Source organism: Sander vitreus, chromosome 8 (assembly GCF_031162955.1).
Source record: "Sander vitreus isolate 19-12246 chromosome 8, sanVit1, whole genome shotgun sequence".
NCBI lineage: Eukaryota > Metazoa > Chordata > Actinopteri > Perciformes > Percidae > Sander > Sander vitreus.
This window is the reverse complement of record NC_135862.1, coordinates 4680546-4708008: the sequence shown is the minus strand read 5'-3', so window position 1 is coordinate 4708008 and position 27463 is coordinate 4680546. Positions and strand designations below refer to the sequence as shown.

The 27463-nt window shown below is 42.1% G+C and overlaps 1 protein-coding gene across 1 annotated transcript in view; it reads left to right on the top strand.

Annotated features, from left to right (window-relative positions):
* Positions 1-27463, top strand: part of grm8b (glutamate receptor, metabotropic 8b) — a 145826-nt gene that overhangs the window by 77231 nt on the left and 41132 nt on the right. Inside the window, exons 4-7 of the mRNA XM_078256461.1 lie at positions 1044-1179; positions 5519-5673; positions 6602-6739; positions 20888-21088. Coding sequence (XP_078112587.1) covers positions 1044-1179; positions 5519-5673; positions 6602-6739; positions 20888-21088 — 630 coding nt within the window. The remainder of the gene's footprint in view (positions 1-1043; positions 1180-5518; positions 5674-6601; positions 6740-20887; positions 21089-27463) is intronic.

Genomic DNA, 27463 nt, shown 5'->3' with positions numbered 1-27463 from the left:
CATGTTATAATGCTCGCCTAGCTGCTAGCGTGGCACGCCCTCATACTCTGCTTCTGACTGGCTAGTAGTCCTTACCTAGCTAATGTCAGGGCACGCCCTCATACTCTGCTTCTGACTGGCTAGTAGTCCTTACCTAGGTACTGTCAGGGCACGCCCTCATACTCTGCTTCTGACTGGCTAGTAGTCCTTACCTAGGTACTGTCAGGGCACGCCCTCATACTCTGCTTCTTAATGGCTAGTAGTCCTTACCTAGGTACTGTCAGGGCACGCCCTCATACTCTGCTTCTGACTGGCTAGTAGTCCTTACCTAGGTACTGCGCATGTGCGACTCCCAACAAAGATGGAACAGAAGTGAGATGTCTCACTCTGTAGCGAAAACAGAGAGCTCAACACACAGGGTGAAAAGAGGAGCTGCAGTAATGTGCAGTACAACAAAAATATGGTGTTCTCTGAAAATTAAACCACGTAAACCTATTCTGATATAACATCTAAATACATTTATGAACCTGAAAATGAGCATAATATGAGCACTTTAAAGAACATAAAAGAAAATGTAATAAAGAAGAATACGATGAGATCAAAACATTAGACCTGGAAATCTCTTTCTCTGGAGCTGAAAGGTCAAACACACTTTTAATCAACCTTTTAATATTAATTGTCTTCTCCAGTGGCGTGAAACTATCCAGATAATGTCTCATCAACAAACACAAACCCTGTTCTACTGCCACTTTTTCTGAAGTAAAAGATCAGAATACCACTTGTACTACTTCTTCCACCACTGTAAAAATGTCATATATAACACTATATTAGCCACATGGGCCAGTTTTCAATAATAAGTGCTTATTTGCTGTTAATGTGTTTGTACTTTTACGTAAATAGAATTTTGAAAGCAGAACTTTTAATTATTTTTACATTGTTGTATTGCTTCATTTACTTAAGTGAAGGATCTTGCATCACTGCTTACACCTCAGATTGTCTCTGTACGTCTCAAAAGACAAAGTCTTGCTTTTTAAATATTCAGTGTTTCTCTCTCACTCTCTCAGGCGGGGTTTGTATCGCTCAATCTCTGAAGATTCCCCGGGAGCCAAGACAAGGCGAATTCGACAAGATCGTCCTGCGTCTGCTGGAGACGCCCAACGCTCGCGCCGTCATCATGTTCGCAAACGAGGACGACATCCGGTAAAAACACGCACACGCAGACACAAGTTTGATTGTGTAAAGTTTGATTCTGTAAACTTTGATTCTGTAATGATTGCAGATGAGAGACCAACAGGCAGATTGGTGCAGTGTTTTGGGATTCATTCTCTCCCTTAAATTAAGTATTATTATTTTCAGTTCTCAAGATATGCCCCCACTTTTAAATAGATGAGCATCAGTTTTCACTTGAAATCTCTACACACAAACCAAATTTGTTGCAAGTCGACACTGATTAGTTTAAAGGGGTGATAGAATGGTTATATAGGGTATTTCACACTGTTCCTTAAGGTCTCCTAAAGGGGTATGTAACATTGGTTGGGCTGAAAATGGCCTGGTTGATATTTTATTGGCCCTTATGCATCCTTGTGTTTTGGCCCTGTGTTGATTTGTATCAGGAGCTTTTCTTCCAAATATGGTATGCTCATGAATATTCAGATGAGCTGCGCGCTGATTGGTTGAGCGAATCCCCATACACACACATTAGAGACGCGACAGAATATCATATTCCAGACACTGCAATGTTTCGTTACCAAATTCACTTCTGAGACTTTTTTATGCGAGAAATCAACTATATAAAGCTCAAATATGGGCCGTTTTACGAAAATTAATGACTAATTGCAAATTTGGTAAGACGTGTCGGACTTTAGGAGCTCCACACAGTCTGACGAGAAAGCGGCAGCCTGCTGGGCTCCATACCCAGGGCAAAGTCACCGTTTGTGGAACTGCACTACCGGGGCTCCGCGGCCGGCTGCCGGCATAACTATAATATATTTACAGTTTGAATTTCATCACGGCACTTATATCACAGCTACCCAAGGTCTTACAAAGCTAACAAAAGCTAACAGTCCGATTTGAATTTAAGGCATTTTTATGAACGTGAGGGGTCTTGTTAGGAGGAGCAGCTAGCTAGCTATATGTCCCATTCAATACAATGGGAAACGATCTCGGCTAGCTAGCTACACTTTCGGCATAACTATAGTATATTTACAGTTTGAATTTCGTCACGGCACTTATATTACAGGTTCCCCAAGGTCTTACAAAGCTTAGCTAACACTTGTCCGATTTCGGATTTCAAATTAATGCATTTTTGTGAATTTCAGAGGTCTCATTAGGAGGAGGCTAGCTAGCTCTCATTGATGGACTCCAGCTCACCACGGGCTCTATCAATGAGACTCGCGGACAAGAGGCATTTATTTCCCCAATTGGTTGTTTAAATAACTCAACACACATATCCATTATAAGATTAACTGGAACCTGCGGTAAGAGATTGCGGGCGTAACAAGCTCGCTGACCGCGCTCTCAGTCACACACACCGGCCATTTAGCAGGAAGAGGGGAGGGCGAACAGCGAGCTGCAGGCCCTGGAGCTCTGTCAGGGCAGCAGCGTTTGGTAGTCCAGTCACCCAGAAAGGGTGATTGAGCACCGCGGGCTGCCGGCCGTGACGGAGCTCAATCGAGCTCACAGCAGGCCGGGGTCTGTGAAGGAGGACAGGCAGAGCGGTGAGGCAGCAACCCAGGCAGCACTGGCCGCTGGGTTGCGGCCAGTGCTGTAGGTCAGTAGGACAAAATTTGCTATTAGCATTATTAACGGCCCATATTTGAGCTTTACATTTCTCGCATTAAAAAAGTTTCAGAAGTGAATTTTGTAATGGAATAGCAGAGATCTGCGCGACCTAGATACGGAAGACTACCTGATCTCAGGTCAGTTGTGTAGCCTGTGTAAATGTTGGAGCGTGACCGTTCTCTTAATACATCCATGGGTGTGACAAAGGTACAGGTCCTGGGATGCTTACGTCAACTTCTAGCTTTGTTGAGATTCGCCCGTTTTCAGCGGTAGTTTCAAAATATGAGATTTTCATAGTAAAGGGGTGTCAATGGGATTTGAGCTTCTATGTATGTCCTATTTACCCACCGAACTGTCGTTATTCAACTATGACAAGGTAAAATCGGTTTTGCATTCTATCACCCCTTTTAAAGGAACAGAGACCTCTTAGAGGAGCACAACTCTGTCTTCAGAAAGTTAGTTACAGAAAAACTGAGCAAACAGGGGGAACTCATAAATGAGCTGCTGCTATCATGATATTTAAAAACCATATTTTAAACTGTATTGTAAACTAGAGTCCTTGTAAGGACTGTTTTTCTTTGACATTTGGTCCAGACTCAAATATCTCAACAACTTTAAAATGGATTGTCATGATGTTTTGTTCAGACATTCATGGTCCTCAGAGGTTGAAGCCTACACTTTGATGATCCTCTGACTTTTAATCTAGCGCCACCACGAGGCTGACATTTCTGGTTTGGAGTGAAATTTCTATTGGATGGATTGCCATGACATTTGCTACGCAAAATCTTTTCCCCCTCAGGATGAACTTTAATCTCTTTAGTGATCACTTAAGTTGTCCTCCATAGCACCATCATCAAGTCAAAATAGGAATGTGTACTTTAGTTTGTTATAAAAAAAACCTGCAAAACGAATCACTCCCATTATGCTCAGCTGTGTTTTGTGAAAGTTAGCAAATTTGAGAAACCTGCTACAGTAAGATGGTAAACGTGATAAACAGCTTAGCATCATCATGTTAGCATTGTCATCCTGAGCATGACTGTAGAAGGTAGAGTCTTGTTGAAATCCCCAGTTTTATCATTTGGTCCAATATTTTCATTTTGTAATTTATTTTTGGTACTATTTCTTTATTATAGAATTGTTGACTTTTTTTTAGAAAGTAAAAACTGAAAATAATCTTCTGAAGGACACTGGTGAATGCAAACTTACTGCAGTGTTTCCTCTATGTTGATTTTGTAGTGGTGGCCCCCCATCGCAAAATTTCTGCCGCCACGGTATCAGAAATAGGGCAGACGCATATGTAGTCGCGGTTGCCTTTTCGCTGCCGCTCACATTGCAATTTAACAACAAGTAGAACTATTCAGAGGTTATTGGGCCCGTCCAGTTTAACTCCACATACAGTTGTGTTGATGTAGTTTATTGTCAAAACGTTGGCTTTCTTCCGAGTCGGGTTGTTGTTCGGACAGACCTGCCCCCACTGCTAAAAAAAATCCTAAAGGAAACACTGTACTGTGCGACAAACAGACACATACTTTCTGTATCTGTATGTTCTTAAAGTATCTAATCGGTTCATCCTCCAGCTGTTGGGTGCAGATTAAGATAACAAGCTTCCAATTATCTGAGTGAGCTGAGAGCCTCATATACCCACACACACACACACACACACACACACACACACACACACACACACACACACACACATGCACACACACACACACACACACACACACGCACACACACATACACACACACACACACACACGTGCACACACACACACACACACACACACACACACACACACACACACACACACACATGCAAGCACACACACACACAGACTTACACACACACGCATGCACACAAACGCACACACTCACGCACGCACGCACGCAAGCACGCACGCACTCACAAACACACACTTGCTATCAGTGTAACAGCTGATGTTAATCTGCAGCTCTGAGAGAAACCTCGCTCATCTTGAGACCTCGCAGAGAAGAAAAGGAGACGCAAGAAGATGTAAAGAAGCAGACCGATCATCTATCTATCTATAATGATTTATTGACATGTAAAGGACAACACAGGGGGTGAGGTTCACATCTGAGTGAAATGTCTCAGAAACTATTTGATGGATTGCCTTCAGTTTGGTTTTAGTTCTAATGACATGAGCCTCAGCTCTACTTTACTGTTTGGTGTTTAGCAGCGAATGTTAGCATGCTAACACTCCATACTAAGATTGTGAATATGGTTCAGCTCCTTCTTTACTTCTTTCCTTCATTACCTCATACTTCCTTCCTCTACCTCCTCGGTTCCCTCTTCTATCACCTTCTTTTCTTCTCCACCTCCTCTTTTCCTTCCCCCCCTCTTTCTTTTCACCTCATTCTTTCCTTCCTATATCACCTTCTTCCCTTCTCTACCTCCATCTTTCCATCTCTATCACATCCCTCTCTTTTTATCATGCCTCCTCCTTCCCTCCACTCTTTTACTTCCTTTCTTCCTTTCACTACCTGGTCCTTTCCTTTTCTACTTCCTCCTTTCCTTCTCAACCTCCTCCTTCCCTTTTCTATACATCCTTCTTCCTTCCTCTGTCTCCGTCTGTACCTGCCAAACACCAGCATGTTAGCGTTTAGCTCAAACACTGCTGTGTTTAAATAAAACATGCTGGCTGTAGAACTGTTTCCAAAAATGAACAGAAACTGTTTAATGTAGTTCATATTTCGGGCGGAAGTGACTCCCGGCTGTCTCACGTGTGATCCCTGACAGGCGAGTCCTGGATGCGGCGAAACGCAACAACCTGACGGGTCACTTCCTGTGGGTGGGCTCTGACAGCTGGGGCTCCAAGATCTCTCCGGTGGTCCAGCAGGAGCGCGTGGCCGAGGGCGCCATCACCATCCTCCCCAAGAGGGCATCGGTGGACGGTGAGGCAGGAAACCAAACAAAAAGAATCCTCATCAGGGTTTCCCCCAGCCAACCAGCCCTAAGCCACTGGGAGTTATTTTTTAACCCTGGTGTTGTCCAGTCAAAACTGGAATTTAACACTTTTTTTTGACGCTTTTTTCAACATTTCTTTTGCTTTTTTTTCACTACCATCAGTATACTGTACACACCAACTTATACCCACTAGTTTTACACTTATTTTTTGTCAATAAACCTGATTTATATGAAGTTACATTTAATTTTTGTGTTGGAAAAGCTGAAATTATGAATTATTTTGACTGTTGAGTTAATATCAGAGGAAAAGTTTGGTCAAAGTTTAGTTTCAGGATACTGTTCTAGAAACCATTTAAACTGCTTTTTTTTAATCTTCAAATGCTATAAAATTGGAAGAGAAAAGCGCCCATAATTCTAAGAAAGTATTGAACTTATCCTTAATTTTACCTGCGAGGAGCATCGTATGGAACATCCATGTTATTTTTGGGCAATTTGGTTGAAAGAAACCCAAATATCTGACATAGAAACTTTGAAAACAGGGTCAACGTTAACCCAAGGACAACAGGAGGGTTAATATGTTTTAAGACATTTCAAAAACAGTTTGAAACTAAGACGTAGTCATATTTTCAAATCTCCAGTTAGCTTTTAGCACCGACTTAATGATTGCCCCCATGGAATCGTCTTGGAGTCTTATAGCGTTTTTAAATTCTCCATCTCGCCATTCCGTCCATGATTCTGTGATCGCAGAAACTATTGGGCTCTACATTAAAGCTGCCATCAGTCTGTGACTGGTCCAAGCCGGGCCCTCGTAATAAAAATAAAAATAAGAATACACTTGCCACCAGGCTAAACAACTTTTCCGGGGGAAACTCTGATCATCGTAACAGTAACATTTTCAAACTCTTCTTTCCACAGCATTCGACCGGTACTTCAAGAGCCGCTCGCTGTCCAACAACCGCAGGAACGTCTGGTTCGCCGAGTTCTGGGAGGAGAACTTTGTCTGCAAGCTGGGGATGCACGGCAAGAGACCCGGCAGCCCCAAGAAATGTACAGGTAGGAAAACACGGGTGGGAACAGCGGGGGCAAAGGTCAACGTGGGCTTCATTATCCCCGAGAGGAAACTAGTTCTGTTACACAGCAGCAAAAACCTCTCTACTTCCTTCCCTCCTCTATCCGTCTTTCTTTCTTCCTCCTTCCCTTCTCTACTTCCTTCTTTGCATCTCTGTCTCCTCCTTTCCCTCTCTAAGTCCTTCTTTCTTTTCTTTACCTCCTCCTTCCTTCCTCTATCTCCTTCTTGCTTATTTGATCTCTTCCTTTCCTTCTCGACCTGTTCCTTCCTTCCTCTATCCTTCTCTACTTTATCTTTTCTTTCTTTCCTTCTCTACCACCTTTTTTTCTCTACCTTCTCTGTCCTGCTTCTACATCCTCCTTTACCCCCTCCTTTCCTTCTCCACTTCCTACCCTACAGGAAACTAGTTCTGTTACACAGCAGCAAAAACATCTCTATCTCCGTCTTCTCTCGACTGTCAATAACTCCTCGTTCCCTCCTCTGTGTCTGTCTTTCTTTCTCCCTCTCCTTCTCCTTCCCTTCCCATCTTTCTTCTTTGCATCTCTATCTCCTCTGTTCCCTCTCTAAGTCCCTATTTCCTTTTTTAACCTCCACCTTCCTTCTTATATCCCCTCCTTTCCGTCTCCACTTCATCTTTTCCTCCTTTCCTTCTCTACCTCCTTCTTTCTTTCTCCACCTTCTCCTTCCTGATTCTGTCTCCTCCTTTACCTCCTCCTTTCCTTCTCCACTTCCTACTTCCTCCCTCTATCTATTCCTTCCCATCTCCACCTCCTCCTTTCTCTTCCTCTCCCTCCCTTTCCTTCAACAGTCTCAGTATCCATGTTCTTTAAATCCCAGTGAGGCTGATTTTTTATATCGGGGCTACAAAATAAAACTGACTTGACTCATTTACTTACACCTTAAAAACTCTCTCTCTGCTTACACACACACACACACACACACACACACACACACACACACACACTCCATTAATCGTCTCCCCTGAAGCGACGGCCAAAATCACAACATGGAAGTCAAAACGCCTCAGAACTACAGAACTAAATGATCAGGTTAGACCATGTGTTTCTGACTCAGCTGTTTTGAGGCTCAGAGTGACATCAGGGGCACAAACAGGAAGTACACATACACAGTGTGTGGAGCTTCTGCTCTTCATAAGTAAGAAAGTTGAAGTCGCACATGTCGAACGGCACAAAACAGATTAAAACAAACTGTAATGAGGACATTATTGATGCAATAACTAGTTTCTAATGTTTATCAGATCCTTTAAAGTGCTCATATTATGCTCATTTTCAGGTTCATAATTGTATTTAGAGGTTGTACCAGAATAGGTTTACATGGTTTAATTTTCAAAAAACAATATATTTTTGTTGTACTGCACATTGCTGCAGCTCCCCTTTTCACCCTGTGTGTTGAGCTCTCTGTTTTAGCTACAGAGTGAGACATCTCACTTCTGTTCCATCTTTGTTGGGGGTCGCACGTGTGCAGTACCTAGGTAAGGACTACTAGCCAGTCAGAAGCAGAGTATGAGGGCGTGCCCTGACAGTACCTAGGTAAGGACTATTAGCCAGTCAGAAGCAGAGTATGAGGGCGTGCCCTGACAGTACCTAGCCACGCTAGCAGCTAGGCGAGCATTATAACATGTGTTACAAAGTGACCACGTTTGTCTCTGAAGTAAAGGCTGGACTACAATAGAGCTGTTTGGAGCAGTTTGTGAACAGTGTTTTCTGTTGGAGATGGTGAAGTCCACCCCAAAGTCCCTTTGGGCTTTTTCACTTTGTAAACCTATAACATGCACAAAAAAGATATATGACACAATAAAGGAAAGGGAAAAAGGCAAAAAGCATAATATGAGCACTTTAAATAACAGGTTTTTTTTAAACTTAAAAACATGCCATCTTGGTTCCTAGATACCACACTAGCAACCAGAATTTGAAGAAAAGATTGTCTTCCCTTGTACCCGCTCTATATATTCACTCACTTGATTTTAAATGTGTGCAGAGCCTGAGAGAGCGTCGGTGTGTTATTCAGGGTTAACAGGGTCTATTGTCTCTTCGGGCCGCTCCGACACTCGACCTCTCCTTCGTTTATATTCATGAGGTCGATTTCTGGCAGGCGCCAACTGCCAATTAACACGCTGGATAATCCTTTTTGGGGCTCGAGCTTTAGAACCCCGCGACTCTGACATCCTACGGCCGGTAATTAATCCAGAATGCAATCACGCTGGGTGTAACGATGAATATGAAAAAGCGTTTGTAATCGTCATGAGATACAGGAGGTTAGTCGTGAGTGTCTGCGAGTTGAACAATGATCAGCTGGCCACACATGAACATAAACTAGTTTGCTTTGGCCATTGGGTTGGTGTCCTCTGTATGTATGAGCCGGTCTATAAGATGCATTTAGACCGACTTCTAACCTGCGTCAAGAAATGCAGAGTCAGGACGCCAAAGCAGAGGACTCCGGCACAAAACACTCAGGGTTATGGAGGCAACGCGAGGCAGCTTTATCCAGTCCCTCCAGAAAAACGCAATTATGCGATCGCATATCAATGCATAATCAGCCAAAGTCCGCATATTTACGCGGGCGCATTTTCGTTGCAAAAAAGTCCCATATATCTTAGCAGAAAGTTGAAAAATGTTGCGTCTATTTCACACAAGAGCAGCCATTTTCCCCTGTTGCCATGGGAACGTCATGAAGTGACGTAATTACGCGACGTGAACATCATCAGCTGCAAACCCCGCCATGATGAAGCCACGATGACACAGCAGTTTCCACAATTTCATCGCATAAAATTGCATAAATATCCCGCATATTCCATCGCATGTTTTAAGAAAACGTGCCGCATCATCAAGGAGTTTTGCCCGCAACGATCACAAAAAAACATTTTTTCTTTCTGCAGCCGAGATGGGCAGATGAGTCCTTGAGAGTTATTTCGGCGTCCACCAAACTTCTTGTTTTGTTTTTTTTGTTAAAGGCGGCTTTTCCGCCTTTAATGGACATGGCAGTAAGAAAGGGGAGAGAATTGCAGGAAATCATCACAGGTCAGACTCGAACCCTGGACCTCTGCGTCGAGGCATACACCTCTAAGTATATGTGCGCCTGCTCTACCCACTGAGCCAACCCGGCCACCTTCTTGGGTTTTTAAAGAAGAATGTATGCCTAACTTGTAATGCAGAGATCTTCAACAGGGGGTCCGGGACCCCTAGGGGGTCCTCAGAGTTACTGCAGGGGGGCCTCCAAATGATTTTTTAAATTAAAAATGTCTCGACATGAACATGACATATTAATCGCAACTACAAATCAGCCTATTTGGGAGGCGGGGGGGACATGAATGATGGGCTTACTGGCCTATAGGTGAGGTAGTCACTAAGGTAGCCATCCACAGATACAGGTCATCCTAAGGACCTTAAGTGCCACATGTATGTTTAACATTAAACCATGATTTATAAAATCATGCCAACAATTCTTTTTTTAATAGTATTATGCACTAAAAAGGTGTGTATAAAGCCTTTAGGCCGCCCTACACGTTATTGTAGGCCCAGTTTTATATGCAACTTCATTTTATACAATAGCCTATATGTAGTAGGGGGTCCCTGCTCCGTCTCTCTTTCACTTAAGGGGTCCTTGGCTTAAAAAACGTTTTAATGAGAAAAGAGAATGAGAAAGTGTATAAAGTCAGGTTCAGGAGAACAGACCTTAGCTGCTGTGAATCTTGTGGTTTCTACTTCTTTCTACTACTGTTCTACTTCTCACCTTGCTTAAAGTCAGCACGGATTCAGGCCTCAACCGAAAGCGGATGTAAATTAGAAGCTGTTGAATCACCCACTGTATGTTTTCCTCCTTTGCTTCCTTCCGACTTCAACCCTGGGGAGGATGACCAACAGCAACACGTCGGCTTTTTAATTTCAAAAGGAAGAGGGTATCAGACAGCATGTTAAAAAAAGTTATAAAGTAGAGCTGTGTGATTGCTTGTTGGAGCTCTGAAAGTTGTCTCTGCTCAGGACAGTTTTGTACCTGTACACCTATAAAAAAAAGGTTTCTACATTTCAACAAAAAAATGTTCTTCCTCTACTGTAACCTTGTTTAAAGGCATCACGGATTCAGGGCTCAACGTAAAGATGTAAATTCGAGCTGTTATAACTGGAACTGAATACTTCTCTCGGATCACGTCCAGCTCTCGCCTGCTGAGTCTCTGAGTGCTGACTGCAGAGACCCTGCAGCAGGATGTAATTCTCCCTTTCTTTGTAGAACAGGGGGGCCGGTGAGGGCCAAATCCTTTACAAACATGTCCGACACAACAAACAGGATTTGTGGAAGGTGTTAGGTAAATACAGGTGTGTGGAGTACTGTAGAAACAGCAGAAAAAAACGGCGTCAGCGATCCAAGAATAGCTGTCAGGCCGTCCCAGCTGCTGATAGTGCTGTGAGTCTTTACCTGGGCTCAGTGGACAGCTGCTGGCAGGACGCAGCTCTCCACTGATTGTGTTAGAGGCTCCAGATCTGCAGCCGAGTCATCACACAAACAGCCGAGTCAGCAGGTCAGTGTCCACCTGTCTGTGTGCGTGTGTGTGTGTGTGTGTGTTTGTGTGTGTGTGTGTGTGTCTGTGTGTGTGTGTGTGTGTGTCGTTGCAGCTGTTGTTCAGAGCTGTAAAGAGCGGTGTAAGCTCAGCAGTCTTTACCTAAAGTAAACCAAGAAATATCACAGTCTAAAAATACTCCATTACAAAGTAAAAGTCTGGAATCAATATGCTACTGAAGTAAAAGCACCCTACAGAGTATGGGCAAAATATACTTAAAGTACTCATGCAGAATGGCTTCTTTCAAAGTGTTGTAGTATTATAGAATATTATTTTATTCCATTTTATCACCAACGAATATAATACCTATCTGTGAAACAAGTCCCTCAAACCCTACGGCGATATGGGCCGTTTCTTCCTGCCCTCCAAGGCTGCTAAACCAGAGAACGTCGGTCGGGGCTTTGAGACGTAACAGTCGCGGTTTGAAACATGCTGTATACGTTGTGAAACACTCACAGTTTGGTTATGTTTAGGCACAAAAACTACTTTTCTGAAGTTTAGAAAAAGATCGTGGTTTGGGTTACGTTACGTTACTTTTAACTTCCGGTTACGCATGTGACGCTGAATGGGAAGCGACTCCGTTTGTTCCGTTGCTTCGGTAAAGTAAAAAAAATCTTGCCGTTTACTTTTAGTTTTTAGTAAACAAACCCCCGGTCTCCTGGGTGAAAGTCCTCTGTTTGTTTGACCCATCCACACCCCCCAACCTGCCTCCTTACGAGGACAGTCCTATACTTTGTCACCTTAGTTCCTTCTTTTCTGCGCTCATAATTAATACGGCCACTATTGGACGCCGCCACTGGAAACCTAAAGATGAGTACTGTAATTGCTGCTTGAACAAATGACCTATGGGAGCATTTTTCAGGGGAGGACAGTCTCTTGTGAAAGCCAAATGAAATAATATTATGCCCTGAATGAATCATTACCCCAAAGTTTGTATAAATGTTGGGACATAAGTGGAGCATCTGCTTCCATCTACCCAGCAGAGAAGATGGAGAAACAGCGTCTCACCGGCTGACATGAGATTAGAGCGCGCTCAGTACGATCCCTCCAGACGGCTCGGGAGAAGACGCGCGCTCTTTGAATGTGTTTCATTTAGGATAATTAAATATCCGCGAGACAAGATGACCTGAGGTCTGAGGGCGACGTTCTATCACCCCTCATCTCAGGGTTAATGTCGACGCTACGCCATCCAGCCACCGCACACTCTCAGCCGGCGCCGGCGCCACCACCTCTGAGCACCTTATTTCCTGCCAGATTAAGTGTGTTGCTTTTAAAACACAATCCAATACAGTAATTATACCCAACCATTAGAAAATCAATTTTTTTCTTCCTCCCTCTCATCCGTCTTTTACATGTCAATGTAACGATCCCCTCCTCACAATTGAACTATAAAACATCCCCATAATTAACCATTAATTCACCTCTTAAATCACGGTCTTTCTCCTGATCTCTTGATTTGCAGTAGATGTGAAGGGTACGTGCCTTAATTTATTGGCTGCAAACAGGAGACATTTGAAGCTGTGGTGGAGCAGAGGTGTCTGAACAAACTGTTAGTGTAGTTTATTTGCACAAAGTAAAAACAAGCAATAATTCAATTCAATTTTATTTATAGTATCAAATCATAACAAGAGTTCTCTCAATACACTTTACAGATAGAGTAGGTCTAGACCACACTCTATAATTTACAAAGACCCAACAATTCCAGTGATTCCCCCAAGAGCAAGCATTTAGCAGTGGCGAGGAAAAACTCCCTTTTAGGGAGAAACCTCGGACAAACCCAGGCTCTTGGTAGGCGGTGTCTGACGGTGCCGGTTGGGGGTGTGATAAACGGTGGCAATAATAGTCACAATAAAGATAATGGAACAGTGACTAGAAATAGTAGTTGTAGTAGTTCATGGCGTAGAAGGGCACTGCAGGGCATATCATGAAGTAGCAGGGCACTGCAGAGCGTAGCAGGACGTAGCAGGGCATAGCAGGGCACTACAAAGCTTAGCAGGACGTAGCAGGGCGTAGCAGGACGTAGCAGGGCATAGCAGGGCACTGCAGAGTGTAGCAGGATGTAGCAGAGCGTAGCAGGGCACTGCAGAGTGTAGCAGGATGTAGCAGAGCGTAGCAGGGCACTGCAGAGTGTAGCAGGACGTAGCAGGGCGTAGCAGACGTAGCAGGGCACTGCAGAGCGTAGCAGGGCGCGGAGCAGGACCACGGCGACAGCTGCAACCATGATTTAGGTGCCACCCTAATCCAAGGAAAATACAGGTAAACATATACACGACGTGAAGCTATATCAGGTAAATATACACAGTTAAAGCAAGAATAAAAAGCAAGGCAAGAAAAAAAGACGAGGCCACCAAACGAACAATCCTTTGAGTCAGGCTAAAAATACGATCAACACAATTATCCCAACTTAAGGTTTAAGATGACATTAATGAAATTTTGAAGAGCAAACACTTCATTTCCTGCATTCTGGTGAATGTTTCTGCAACAATTTGTGCCTTTTCTGCATCAGGTTATGGTGCAAATGTCTTTATTTATGTAAAGGAAATTATTATTAGATAATTGGGAGGTGGCTGTAAACCCCCCCCCCCCCACAATAATCAAAACTGATGCAGAAAAGGCACAAATTGGTGTAGAACAATTCACCAGAATGCAGGAAATGAAGTGTTTGCTCTTCAAAATTTCTATTTTGCTCAAAAGTGGAGATCTCAACCCCTCAATACATCACAATACTGCACAATAGTGCAACTTGCACAATCATTGGTTTTACTTACATCTATAAATACTATTTAAGTAGGTTGTACATTTTGATTTGCCACGCGTATAAACCTTTGTACACTCTTTCCTTTGTATTTTTGATTTTGATTTTTAGAATAGTAGTTCTTGTATTTTATCCTATTTATTATTTCTTGTATGTTCTGTATGTGTGCTGAGTATCTTATATTTTGCTGCTGTAGCACTGAAATTTCGATCAATAAAGTCTAATGTAATCTAATATAAACATTATTTGAGATATCCCTTTAATGACTAGTTTAAGGTGTTATTAAGGATGTGCTTCTGGTTCATATTAGAGCTCTGATGAGGATATTGTAGCTAAATCCTGTCTGAAGGTCGAGATCTGAACCTTTGTGGCTCCGAACGTGCAGCCTCCGGCCGTCTGTCAGTCTTTCATTGATTCTGATCTATAATTAGTGTTGGGTGTGTTTGTGCGGGAGCAGCAGCCGTCGCCGATGACGACAGAGAAGCTTGTTTGGATAATGGAGACACGTGTGCCGTTTGAACACCGGATTCAGGTGTTGAGATTCTGACAGCGTGTCGTCGCATGACATACTGCAGCGCTGAAGCAGAAACCAAATCCTTTTGTTTATTCTCATATTTCATCCTGACCGACTGAAAGTTGACTCGCGTCATCGCCCATAGACTTTCCCTTTTAGCTTTTAGTTCTTCGTTTAATTTCCATCTTTTCTGTGATGGTCCTGCCCCAGTATCAGCCATACCTACGACAGATAACTTCTAAAATAACATTAAAATACAATTAAGCCTATAAAAAGAAATCTCCTGATAACTTTTACCTGGATGGATACACTAACAGGCTTTCTGGTGTAACAAAGAAATCTGTGACCCATCAGAATGTGTTATTGTAGCGCCGTCTACCTGCCGCAAATCATTCTGTGAGTTTGTTTGTGTTGGCTTTTACCTCTTTTATTTGCACTTTAACTTTTCCCACAGCAGCAGGGATGGAGTTGTGGAGGATATAGAGTTTCTTTTATTCAGCAGAAACCTTGTTTTCCACTCCGAGGATCAGTTCTTCCACCCGGAGACTCCACAAACACCGTCTCACTGCAGAACGTGAATATGTTATTCGGTTCTTCTGCTTTGTTGAACGGTGTGTTTGCCGAGTTAAGAGTCTCATTGTTTCCTCACCTATCTTACAACACTGCTCCTTCCCTTTGTATTCCTCTGTGTTGCAGATTCCCTTGAAAAACACTTGGATGAGAAAGCCAGATTTGCATTTGAACACGTCTTTGTGTTTTCTTGTGTATGTTTTTTTTCTTCTCTTCCTCTAAGCTTTGTGCTGCAGCTTGTTTGGTTTGAAAAGTCAGCAGATGAAAAAGTGATGTCGACAGAGGCCGGATGTCTTTCTTGCATCTGTGAAAGTAGCTATGATATCTGCAGGAGAAACGCTGCCTCCATATCAGTGATCGGGCAGCTGTTAAGTGTTGAGCAGCACTCAGAAACGTTTTTGCAAAAGTGTGTGTTGATTTTGTCGACACTTTGAAAATGAGAGAGTGGCTGTAGCTTAGTTTTTTGCCCTTTTTCAGTGATGACTTTACCATGAAGGTCTCGTTTAGGACGTGTTCAAATCCTCTTTTGCTAGTTTGACGGCGGAAAAAAGGGTCCGTGCGCCGGGCGCATGGTTCAAAAGGGTTGTACTTAGTGTCTTCATTAATTCATAGGTGTGTTTTGGGCGTAACATGCAATAAACCAATCAGAGAGTCATCTCCCATTCCCTTTAAAAGCCAGGCGCGTTTGGACCATGGCGCTTTGCTGTTATGATGGAGGATTTGGACCGTAATATTTTTATTTTTAATCTTTTGCATGTTTGTGTGCTGCTGCGCTTCCCTGTGTGTGCAACAAGTATAGTGTGTGCACGCTGTGCGTTAAAGTAACAATGAAATGCTGCGACTTTAGACCAGGTTTTTGTCCTCATAAATCCACCGGAGTTTAGAACACCAACACAAAGAAAGTGGAAGGTAACGGACAACTGGCCTAAATGAGTGAAATCCGGCGGAATGTCCCGCGGCAACGGAGCAAAATGATTAACCTAATCTATATCGCCGACTTTCCAATTCGGGCATTGTTCAGGTGCCGCTGGAAATTCCGCCGGATGTCCCTCATTTTCGGCCGGATGTCCGTTACTTTCCACTTCCTTTGTGTTGTAATTCTAAACTCCAGTGGATTTGTGAGGACTATGGTTAACTGCTCCTCAGATCTCTGCAGGATAAATCCAGACAGCTAGCTAGACTATCTGTCCAATCTGAGTTTTCTACTGATATTTTCTTTCAACTAAGACAAAAAAATCTGTGAGTGTCTTTCGCGATATATCGCAGACTTACGCCATGTCTTTAATGCGCCAGTTGATATCACGATGATTAAAAAAACGATACATTGTGCAGCCCTAACTACTACTACTACTTCTACTACTACTACTACTACTACTACTACTACTACTACTACATATCAAGTTCATCAGTCTACATGAGAGGGATTTTCATCACAGTCTTGACTTGGGACTTGTCTCTGGACTTACCTAGCTTTACTTTGGGTTTTGCTAAGCACTTCTTGGTCTTGACCCGGGACTTGTTAGTCTTTTATTTGTTTTTATTAATGAATTAAAGACGCAGATGTTTCCTGTTACTTGGTGTTAATGGTTCAGTCAGAAATCAGAAAAACAGAAAATGTTCAAAAAAGACGATGTTGTGCACATTCATGTAGTTGCTGGTGCAGGACAAAAAAGTGAATGTTCAAAGAAGGTGAAGTCCGCACAACAGCTTAATGCTCTGCAAATAAGGCACACAAAGTTTCGGCCAACAATTTGGGTCTTCCTCAGGTGTGAAATCTAAAATGTCACAGACAAGATAAATGTTGTGCTGGTCAATATTTGTCTGTTCAGATGATTTATGTCACGCGGTTTCATTTTTCCATGTGATGTGCTGTTTGTTCTTTTTTATGCAAATCACTTTCTAAACATAAAGATAAGCGGAAAATGCAATTTGTGCATTTTTAAGAAGTCAAGAATAGTCTTCATGGACGCGGGATGAATTCATAAATACTTGAGTTGCTCTCAGACGTGTCTCTCATGTTTTATGACTCAATCAGAATCAGTGAGGAAAACTCATTATTACTTTATTATATATATATATATTTTTTTTTAATGCATACACATTATTACTCTGACAGACTGACGTTACTGACAAACAACATAAATAACAAAAACTCTATTAATGTAAATATATTCAGCCGTGTGAGACGCCACAGCTAGGCTGGTTTCCCCTGAACTCATCCCATCACTGGTAATCTCTGTAATTAGTTTGCCGTTTATCTAATTTCTAAATCTAATTGAAACAGACGGTTGTCTGCGAGAGAGAGACGTGAAAAAAGAAACACGTCAAGAAGGAATTACATTTACCCTCTAAATGATGTGTAATTGAAATGCCAGCAGCCATGATGAAGCTGTCTGTCACCTCAGTCAGTGTTGGTGTTTCTCCATCCTCATCATCATCATAGAGATTCAGGTTGCCACATGGCTAAACACGCTGCTCCCTTCCCACTTTCTCTTAGCAATCTTCTTTATTCTTGAAGCATCTGAGGCTGATGGATAATTCATAGGCTTTTTGTTTAAGCTAGTAGGGTCTTTAGAGTAAGAAGCTGTTAAATTACATGTCTTTTGTGCAAATAAAGCAGTTTCTACAAAATGTTTCCTTTTCATATCTCCAGGGCACAAAGGAGGTCTGCAATATGTCAGGCTCCACAGAAATAATTTGTTTCTCTTTTACATAAAGGCCGCATTGTGATCTACAAGATCTTCCTCAGGCTAGTGTGAAAGAGAAAAACAGGCATTTCTTGTAGAGGCAGCAATCAGCTCAAATCCCTATCAACCTGCTGGTTTGCGAACAGCAGGGGGAAAAAAAACAGAAGATGATGATAACAGTACAATGTAAATACAGGATACAATGTTAATTTGACAGAACCTAAAACAACGTATTCTCAGGAACGGGTTCGCATGATATCGTATGAAAACGTATGGACAACAATTCGTATGATATCCTACGAAATCACGATGAGCGCCGGACGGACACAGGAAGACCGGTCACATGACAGTTAAGTTTAGGTTGAGGTCCTGGTCATTTCAGTGTCCGTTTCAAGTTTAGCCGGAAAAAAAAACTGATTGTAATGTGATGACGACAGTTAAGTTTAGGCACCAAAAGAACTAGTTACGGTTAGATGGTACATTGTCTATATCAACGAATTGTTATGCATACGTTTTCATACGCTATAATACAAACCCGTTCATGAGAATGCGTTGTCTTGATTACTCAATCCGTACTCTAAACAAGTCAGATGAGATTTAAATCTAAACATGAGTTTAAGATGCACTGATCACCTGTTTCACAGAGAAGCTTCTTTACCAGGGCCACGTTCAACCCCGACAAAACGTAGCAACATGTTTTTTTTAAACTGAAACGGGTGCGTTGAACACCCTGCGGTGTGCTTTTTTTTTTTTACCACGAGTTTACAGACACGTCTCTGCTAATTGGGTATCACCTGTGACACAACCAATAAACGAGAGACACGCCCACCAAACCAGAGAAAACGTAACTCAAAGCCCGCTGCACACCGTTTCACACCGTTACGAGGAAACATGTCGTAAAAAAACGTAGCGAAACGGTTCAGACTGAACGAGCCCCAGATGTCCCGGGAAAACCTCTCTGACTCAGAGACACGCCGAGCATCTTGTAAATTCAAAGTGCTGCATTCAGGCACCATCTGAATTTCCAGGATCAAACATGTGTAGTCTTTAAAAATTGAGGATACTCATCATCTGCAGGGAGCAGCGATCATCTGCTGCGCGGCCGTACATCTCCTCTCTGCTTCGGCTGCTTGACATCTTTGGCTCTTCGTTCCCCAGTCGAGGCTCATTTATCACCTCTGTACAGACGTGTAATCAGTCTTTACTGCCGGAGCAAATGTCTCCCCTCAGACAGATCCCCTCCCCCCCCCGTTTGCCAGCCTGCTATTAAAATTAAATTGGATTTCATTTCTAAACTCCTATTAATTCAGAGAAGTCTTGTCTTTTGATGGAGGGTCCAGTCCAGCAGTTAGTTTCCTCCTCCTCTCTTTCGCTTCCCTCTGTGCTTTCCGGCCAGCGGATTGATCGCAGAGTGCCGCGGCTCTATTAACGCTGATTATTCAGTTAACATTTTTGAGGTCTTTACTGAGTTTTCAAATAAAAGAAGACGATGTCTTCTCCACTCGGTCTCTTAATCACGGTTAATGAGAGGGAGCCAAATGTATTTTTTTTATGTTAATGGGTTAGTTTTATAGGAAATGTGTCTCATTTTACATTCCCATAATCCTTTGTGAGTTACTTTCTGCCTGGCGGCAAGGACAAACTCTGAAACATTTGGTTTAAGTGCTCAGAAAGAGCGCAGATGGAAATGAGTAAAGTTTGTACACAAGCAGCGCTGTTCTCTCTGCTTTACCTTCTCAATTGTTAATACTTTCTGCCATATTTTACCTTATTATGAGCAGAGTTTAAAGATGATGATTAATTAGTCTGTTGATACTACTGTTCAGATTGTCATGAGTGATGGGCGATAGTGATTGTCACTTACTCCCACAGAGGAACATTGTCTTGTCTGCTGATGGAAGGAAAAATAAAAAATGATAACTATGTTCGACTTCTGTATTGTAATAAAAATATCAAGAAACAGCTTATAATTATGAAAGACTTGAACATTTCCAATATCCATTTTCTTTTCTTTTTTCTATTTTGAAATCCTTATCTCATAATTAGGAGAAAATTATCTCATTGTTACAAGATCTCATAACAACATAATGACACGTTTATCCGTTTCAATAAATCAAGCTACTGTTTTTATCTTTATTCACTGGGAAATACCAACACGTTCTCATCCCAACGTTGTCACATACTGCTTTTTCATTTGCGTCACTTGTCGATGCACTTCGTAGCCCTGCGAGTTAACCTGTGATGCTCCATAAGGATGCTGTTTGTCTCGGATTGCCAGACCTTCCTCCACAGCGCTGCGGACAAGGGTCTGGCTAGTCCACACAGCATTCAGGGATAGGAGAAAAACGTGCTCTGGTTTATTGGCATTTCCTTAAACCAATCACAATCGTCTTGGGTGGGGCTAAGCAAAGTACTCAATGACGGGGCCTCTGCAAAATAGCCTCGGGAAGGAACTTGTTTTGGTGGAACATGTACGTTCAAAGGTTGTTTTAGTCATGCAACAGAAAACTCAGATTGGACAGATAGTCTAGCTAGCTGTCTGGATTTACCCTGCAGAGATCTGAGGAGCAGTTAACCACAGTCCTCAGAAATCCACCGGAGGTTAGAATGCCAACACCAAGAAAGCGGAAGGTACCGAATATCAGGCCTAAATGAGTGAAGTCCAGCGGAAACCAAAATCCAAAACGGAACTTTAATTAATTAATCTAAAAACTGACCCTTTGTTTTTGTGTAAAGATCTTACAGATGTTATCTTTATCTGCAGATGGAGTCGCCCAGGAATCATTGAATGCCAAATGTTCAAATTCCCATTTTTTCTGATTACTTTAAATACTTCTCGTCCATGTTGGTGTTAAAGTGGAGATTGGAATTTAATTCTTGACTTTGGAATTACCAGTTGACAAATCAATCTCACCTTTAAATCCACTCAATAGCTGTTCTGGAGCTTTTGATTGTATCTCATGACCATCCATGGAGTGTCTTTTATTTGTTTGATCATTTCAGTGATTGGTCCCCTGTCTGTTTCTGTTCCAGGGTTGGAGAAAGTCGGCCGTGACTCCACCTACGAGCAGGAGGGCAAGGTTCAGTTTGTGATGGACGCCGTGTACGCCATGGCCCACGCTCTGCACCACATGCACCGCGAGCTGTGCACCGGATACCCAGGCCTCTGCCCGCGCATGGCCAACATCGACGGCAAGGAGCTGCTGGCCCACATCCGCGCCGTCAGCTTCAACGGTAAGAGCTGTTAATCAGCATCAGCATCATCATTCACCCTCACATTTGAGTGTTTTTTTTTTATTTATTAAAGAGTAACTTTGTTTCTTTTCAATCTGGACCCTATTTTCCTATGTTTTTGTGTCTAAGTGACTGATGGGAACAACAATCTTTGAAATTGGTCCAGTATTAAACAAGACCGCTGCTGTCGGCAGTCAGCAAAACAAGCTACAATGTAAGTTATTGGGCAATTGTGCACCTTCAATTACGTTCACAAAAGTGCTCGTTTTGCCATTGACAGGCTCAGATTAATATTCTAAGTATCTGACAACATAATGGAAAGGATTCCTACAGAAGTCAACCTTTCTGTTAAAGAGTAAGATCCTTTTTTTAAACATTAAAACATCCACAAACTGCTATCACTAAACCCACCAGACTCCATGTAAATAAAAAGTTATTTTTTCATCGTAAAAAATACACTTCCTTCAAAGACACAAAATAAAACAATGAAAACCCATTGTGGTTCATCTTTCCACTTTTCCAACAATCTCCACTCTGGTTTGATTGAAATAAACAAATAGTTTACAGATTTTCATGTGAAAATATGCTCTGTACATGCTAAAAGTAATGTTTAAATGGTGTCTGGTGAATATAACGATAGCAATCTCTGAGCACTTTCTGTAAAATTTCTATAAAAAGGTCTATCTCTGTAGGGCTCCTTTCCATAATGTTGTCAGACACTTGTATTAACAATCTGAGCCTGTCACTAGCAAAAAAAGAACTTTTAGTGGACGGAAATTGACGATGCACATTTGCCTTATATGATTACATTTCAGCCCGGTGAGCAGAGGAAATACAATGCTTTTGTACACTTGTTAAATTAGCTGATCATAATGTAAATTAGTGAGCCACTGGTAAAGCTCATCTGCTAACCCTGACAGACACACACCTCCAAAAATATGAACTAAGCTCAACACACTTACCTGAGACTCTCCACCTGACTGTCCCTGGTCTACCTGAGACTCTACACTTGACTGTCCCTGGTCTACCTGAGACTCTACACTTGACTGTCCCTGGTCTACCTGAGACTCTACACTTGACTGTCCCTGGTCTCCCTGAGACTCTACACTTGACTGTCCCTGGTCTACCTGAGACTCTCCACCTGACTGTCCCTGGTCTCCCTGAGACTCTCCACCTGACTGTCCCTGGTCTCCCTGTCCCTCAGTTCTTTCTGTCTCCTTTGCCAGTGACATAGTGACGTTATTATTTCCATAAGCACCCATTCTTATAAAGATGTTACCAAATTGTCTTGATATGAGGACTTATTGTACTTACTTGGCGTTTTGGTGTAGGCCTACTGGGTCCCCCAGACCCCCCCATCATAAGTCACCATGCACACAAATCTGGAAACAAAACACTGGCCTTTGGGTTGCCGGACCAGTTATGATTAGACCAAATGTTGATGCCATCTAACTTACATGCAAGTAAAATGTACATACATTGGTACTCTATCGCTGACACAGCACTGTGGAGATCTGGAACTGCGAGACTGGGGGGGGCGCAAAACTCAATCTCGCCTAGGGCAGCCAAAGGGCTAGAGCCGGCCCTGTTTCTATCCAACAAGCTATAAGCTAGGTAACGTTACATTATATTACACTAACATAGCGTACATAACTTTTTTGTCATGACTAATTCATTAATTACTCAGCATCATTTCTATTTGAGAAAAGAACAACTTCATCCGATGTTTAATGTGAATAAAACAGCCTTGAACCGCCTCCCTACTACATTCCTGTCACTACCCGATGTGACTGTGAGTCTAGCGCAGATCCTACAGCATGCAGTGGACCAAACCACTGTGAGGCAAGGGAGGGGGGACTCAAAATGTTTCTAAACTTAAAAAGCATTTTCTGGGGTTTGTATTGTTTTACTGCTTACACAGATATTTTAAGTATACATCAGTATGTTATTTACAATACACAGCAGTGTTTTAATGATATTTCTAGGGGGGAACAACCATTAGATGGGGTGGGGGGGTCCTGACCCTCCCGACCCTCCTTGGGATTTACACCCTTGACACACACACAAATATAGGAAAATAGGGTCCAGGTTGAAAAAAACTGAAATTACTCTCTAACATTTCTTATAATGCGACTGTTTGGCTAGAGCTATTTTTCAAGTAAAAATTAAACACAACAGACTTCATACACTCACAAAGTCTTCAAACGTGAACACTGTAGGTGCTACTTGAAATGTTTATAGGAATTCAACTATTCCTGTTCATGTTAGTATTATGCGCATGTTTTAAACCTGTGTAAAATGCATCACAGCCGCGTCTCCTCCTGATTGGAAATCTGTCCACTCAGGCCCGTTTAAAACCTGCTAATTAACTTCAACTCCATCATCAATCTCTGCCAATATTCACTCCTTCTCCCATTCGATTCAAGCCAGTACGAAGGACAAATTAAAGATTGTGTTACCCTGTTTCGGTGAGCTCTCCTGACGGGTCAATAGAAACACTGATGCACTGTGTTTGGATATGGATCATCATGTTCTGTACAATCTACCAGACCACACACTACAGCATCAATCTCACACATGGTTTACATTCTGTAATTGCTCTGATCAATATCCGTTTATATTATTCTTTTTCTGGGCTGTCTGCGCCATAGTTTTGCTGGATGACCATTTAGTCTTTACATTCACAACACGTGCACGCAAGGGAAATCAAGAAAGGCTATTTTCAAAAATGAAAAATATCTACAGAGATAACAAAAAGCAAGAACCACCAAAATAAATGTGGAGCTGCCCAGAGGCCAACAGATCCCACTGATTGTACAAGACGGCTTCTTCAACTGCTCTCAGTAAAGTTGAGAACATTTTGATGTCGTAAGTCTGTATGACTTGTGATGGAGCCATTTGGTTGGCTGTGACTTTTTAACAATCGACCGCCTCAACAGTCAACCCCTCTATGTCGTTTTCTGTTACCGTTTGAACAAGTTCTCTGGAGAGAAACAAGCATTTCCACACTTTTCTGACGTCCATTTCTTCTTGAATTTCTTCACAATTCCGTGCACATGTGGTTATGTGAGCTGAGATTCATATTGCGATATCACCAACATTTTCATCAGCCAGGAACTTGGAGGCGATTGACTGGAGTCATGAAGTTTCTCTGATGTGATGTTGACAGTTTTACGATGACGCGTGATAGGGGTGGGGAACTAAAATCGATTCACGTAGGCCTATGCATCACAATTTTTCCCCCCAGTGATTTATAAAATCAAATCTTTTCCCTATAATCAACATTTTTTTATACATTTTTTTACCAATGAAAAATATTTTCTGTATATACGGTACCGCCGACTACATCATATCCGTTTCCAGCAATCAGATCCAAAGCAGAAAATCCATTCTTCTTAGAAAACAATTGTCCCAGCCCTAACGCACAAGGTGAAAAACATTGGGGTGAAAAAAAAAGATGGAGCAATCGCAGGAGGAAGATGTGAGAGAAGATGATGCAAGAAGAAAAACCAACAGGAAAACTTACCACTCCCTCATTTACACTTCTTTTATTTCTTACCTTCATTCCTCCTCCCTCTCCATCTCCTTCCTCCTCATGCCGGAGGCCTTCATCAGCAGGAAGTGTGAACGCTGACGCCATCATCAGGGAATCCTCCCGCTCGTTATTAAACTCCAAATATGGTCGCCGTTTTAAATTCCAGATTCCTTATTGTCAGCTCAATGGGAGCTGCTGCAGTCTGATGATCTGTCTGCTTTCACACAACTTTAATAATCACAAAACTTCACACACACAGCTGTGGAATATTAGATCTCACACTCCTCCTCAAATGTGCTGAGACATCAACTTTACGGATCCACTGTCACATTTCAAAGAGAATGTGAGGAAGTATGTGTTTTTCTATAAAGGCTTCTGGTGTTGGCTGTGGGTTATTTTTAAAAAGATAATTCCAGTTTATTAGGATGTTTTATTTGGGTGCTGTGCATCATTTCTATCAGTGGCCGGTGCTGTTAGGAACCTTTCCGATTGCTCTCTCTTTCTCGAGAACCGCTCATCTAAACTCGACACTGCGCTTCCTTGTGTCAATACATTTGCCATGATGTAGTTGTGTCCCCTAGCAAAGCAAGAGTATAAGCGTCATTTGCTACCAGCCATCTGTTTGGGACCAGGCTATTTCCCAGAAACAACAGCGTTCATTCTGAAAGTTACATCGCTGAAATGTTTTAGTTTGCTACAATGTCGCAAAGAAACTCCCCACCGTCTTACTTGCGAATATAAATTAAATAGCTGGCAACGTTTCGGTACTAGACCTTCTTAGGCAAAAAATCTCACATTCATCTTTGCAAGTTAGACTGTGTGGGAGTTCCTTTGCAACTTTTGACCTGCTCAACCTCCTCCAACACACCTGTCTCATTTTATAGATGTGTGTAGTATTTCTTGTTCTGACTTTATCCAATGGAAAATCTCCGGTCTCTCTTTCTTCATCTGTTGTTGAATGTACTGTAGTCAGGCCCCCAGGAAGTGCGCCAGGCTTTAACGCAAATTAAACATAGCAGCCAAACAGTGGAATTACAACTTCCGTGTCCGTCACGTGATGCCCTCTGGCCCAAACAGACTTTTCCCACAGACTTAAATGGAAAAAAGACGTCTGTAAATCAGTGGATACATTGAAATGAAAAGACTCTAACTTTAAATATCAGAAATTGATCGATTCGGCCCAAAAACATTTGGAAAGACTAGAAGAGCCGCACGATTAAAATCATTTAAAGGACTGTAGCGAGCAACGGAGAGCGAGCTGTACCCAGCATGCCGTTCTGCGGTGATAACAGTTAATAGGGGTTCCCTCTCAATACTGAATTAAAGCCGTAGTGCGTAGTTTCTGTCGCCCCCATCGCCCCGTCGGAATTGGAAGTAATGACAACAAAACTGTTGGCGCGTCCACATGATACAAGCCTTCCGTTTCGCCGGACGACACCAATCTTCTGAACATAGCCGTGCTGAGTTGTGTGGAGCTGATCGTCTTAATTAGCTTTGTAGCAACTCATTTGCCAATGGCTTGAATGTAACGGACGTTCATTAATATGAAAAAGTAACATAAAGCTTTAAGTATCGTGGTGCTGCATGAGACGTCCGGGCCTACAAATCCTATCCTACAGACTAAAGAAAAAAAATCTTTGTTTGGTACAGGTCCTCTCATAAATCACAATCATTTTAATTCTTTTCATTTTAATATTTTTCAATGAAAATGAGATTAATGATACAAAAATGATCATTCCCTCCAATATCGTGAATCGTATCGCAATACCAGTCAAAATAATTGCAATTAGATACTTCCCTCACATCGTTCAGCCCTAGTTTTAGTTTTAATTACTTTACAAAAAAGATGTATGCATACAAAACATACGAAGAGCTTATAAAATGTTTTGTCATATATCAAACTATCCAACAGTTTATGCAAATACAGCTCAAACAATTAGTCAAAATGACTATTCTATTAATCATTCACGTCATTTTTTTCCCTGCATACGTTTAAAGTTATTTTGAGTTTTTGTTTTTCGTCAGATTTTTTCGCATTGAGTATTTTAAGTACATTTTCCTGATCATACTAGCATACTTTTAATGTACGGAGAGCGAGCTGTACCCAGCATGCCGTTCTGCGGTGTTAACAGTTAATAGGGTTCCACACTGCAAAAAGTAACTAATGTTGTCAGATACATGTAGCGGAGGAAGAAGTACAATGTTTGCTTCCAAATTTTGAGTAGAAGTACAGTATAAATCAGCAAAAAATGTACTTACTAGTAAAATAGTAAATACTATTTGGTTATATTCCACCACTGCCAGCTGATCTCAGAGCACACAGAAGCCCTTGTTGTTGTTGCTGAAACACATAAGGTCAATGTATCGAGCTTGGAGACCTCTGAATACGATTTGAAAATGTGTGAGGAAGAGAAGAAAAAGGAATATTTGTAATTTGGTTTTCTCCCCCTCCCGGCCGTGTCGTGTCTATGTTCCAGCATGTGAGATGAACCCTCCCTCTCTGGTTGACTCAAGGCCGTCCGTGGGTTTCACAAAAGCTTTAATAAAGCTCATTTTTTCGCTCTCTGGTTTCTAAACAAAGGCATTTATCTCTCTTTTTCATGACTCTGCGAGGAGAATTTCTGTCAAAAACGTGTTCTTCACTCCTACTGAAGGCTGACGTGGAATGTAACTTTTTCTTTTCGCTTTCAAGGTGAGCGTGTTCCTTATGCCTGGTGCACACGAGAGCCGTTTACAAAAACGTAGGCGACCACAGATGTAACGACTGATTATTATTATTTATTACAACTTTTGACGATCAAGTCAAGTCATTTTTATTATTTGTCCCGAGTGCTGGATGG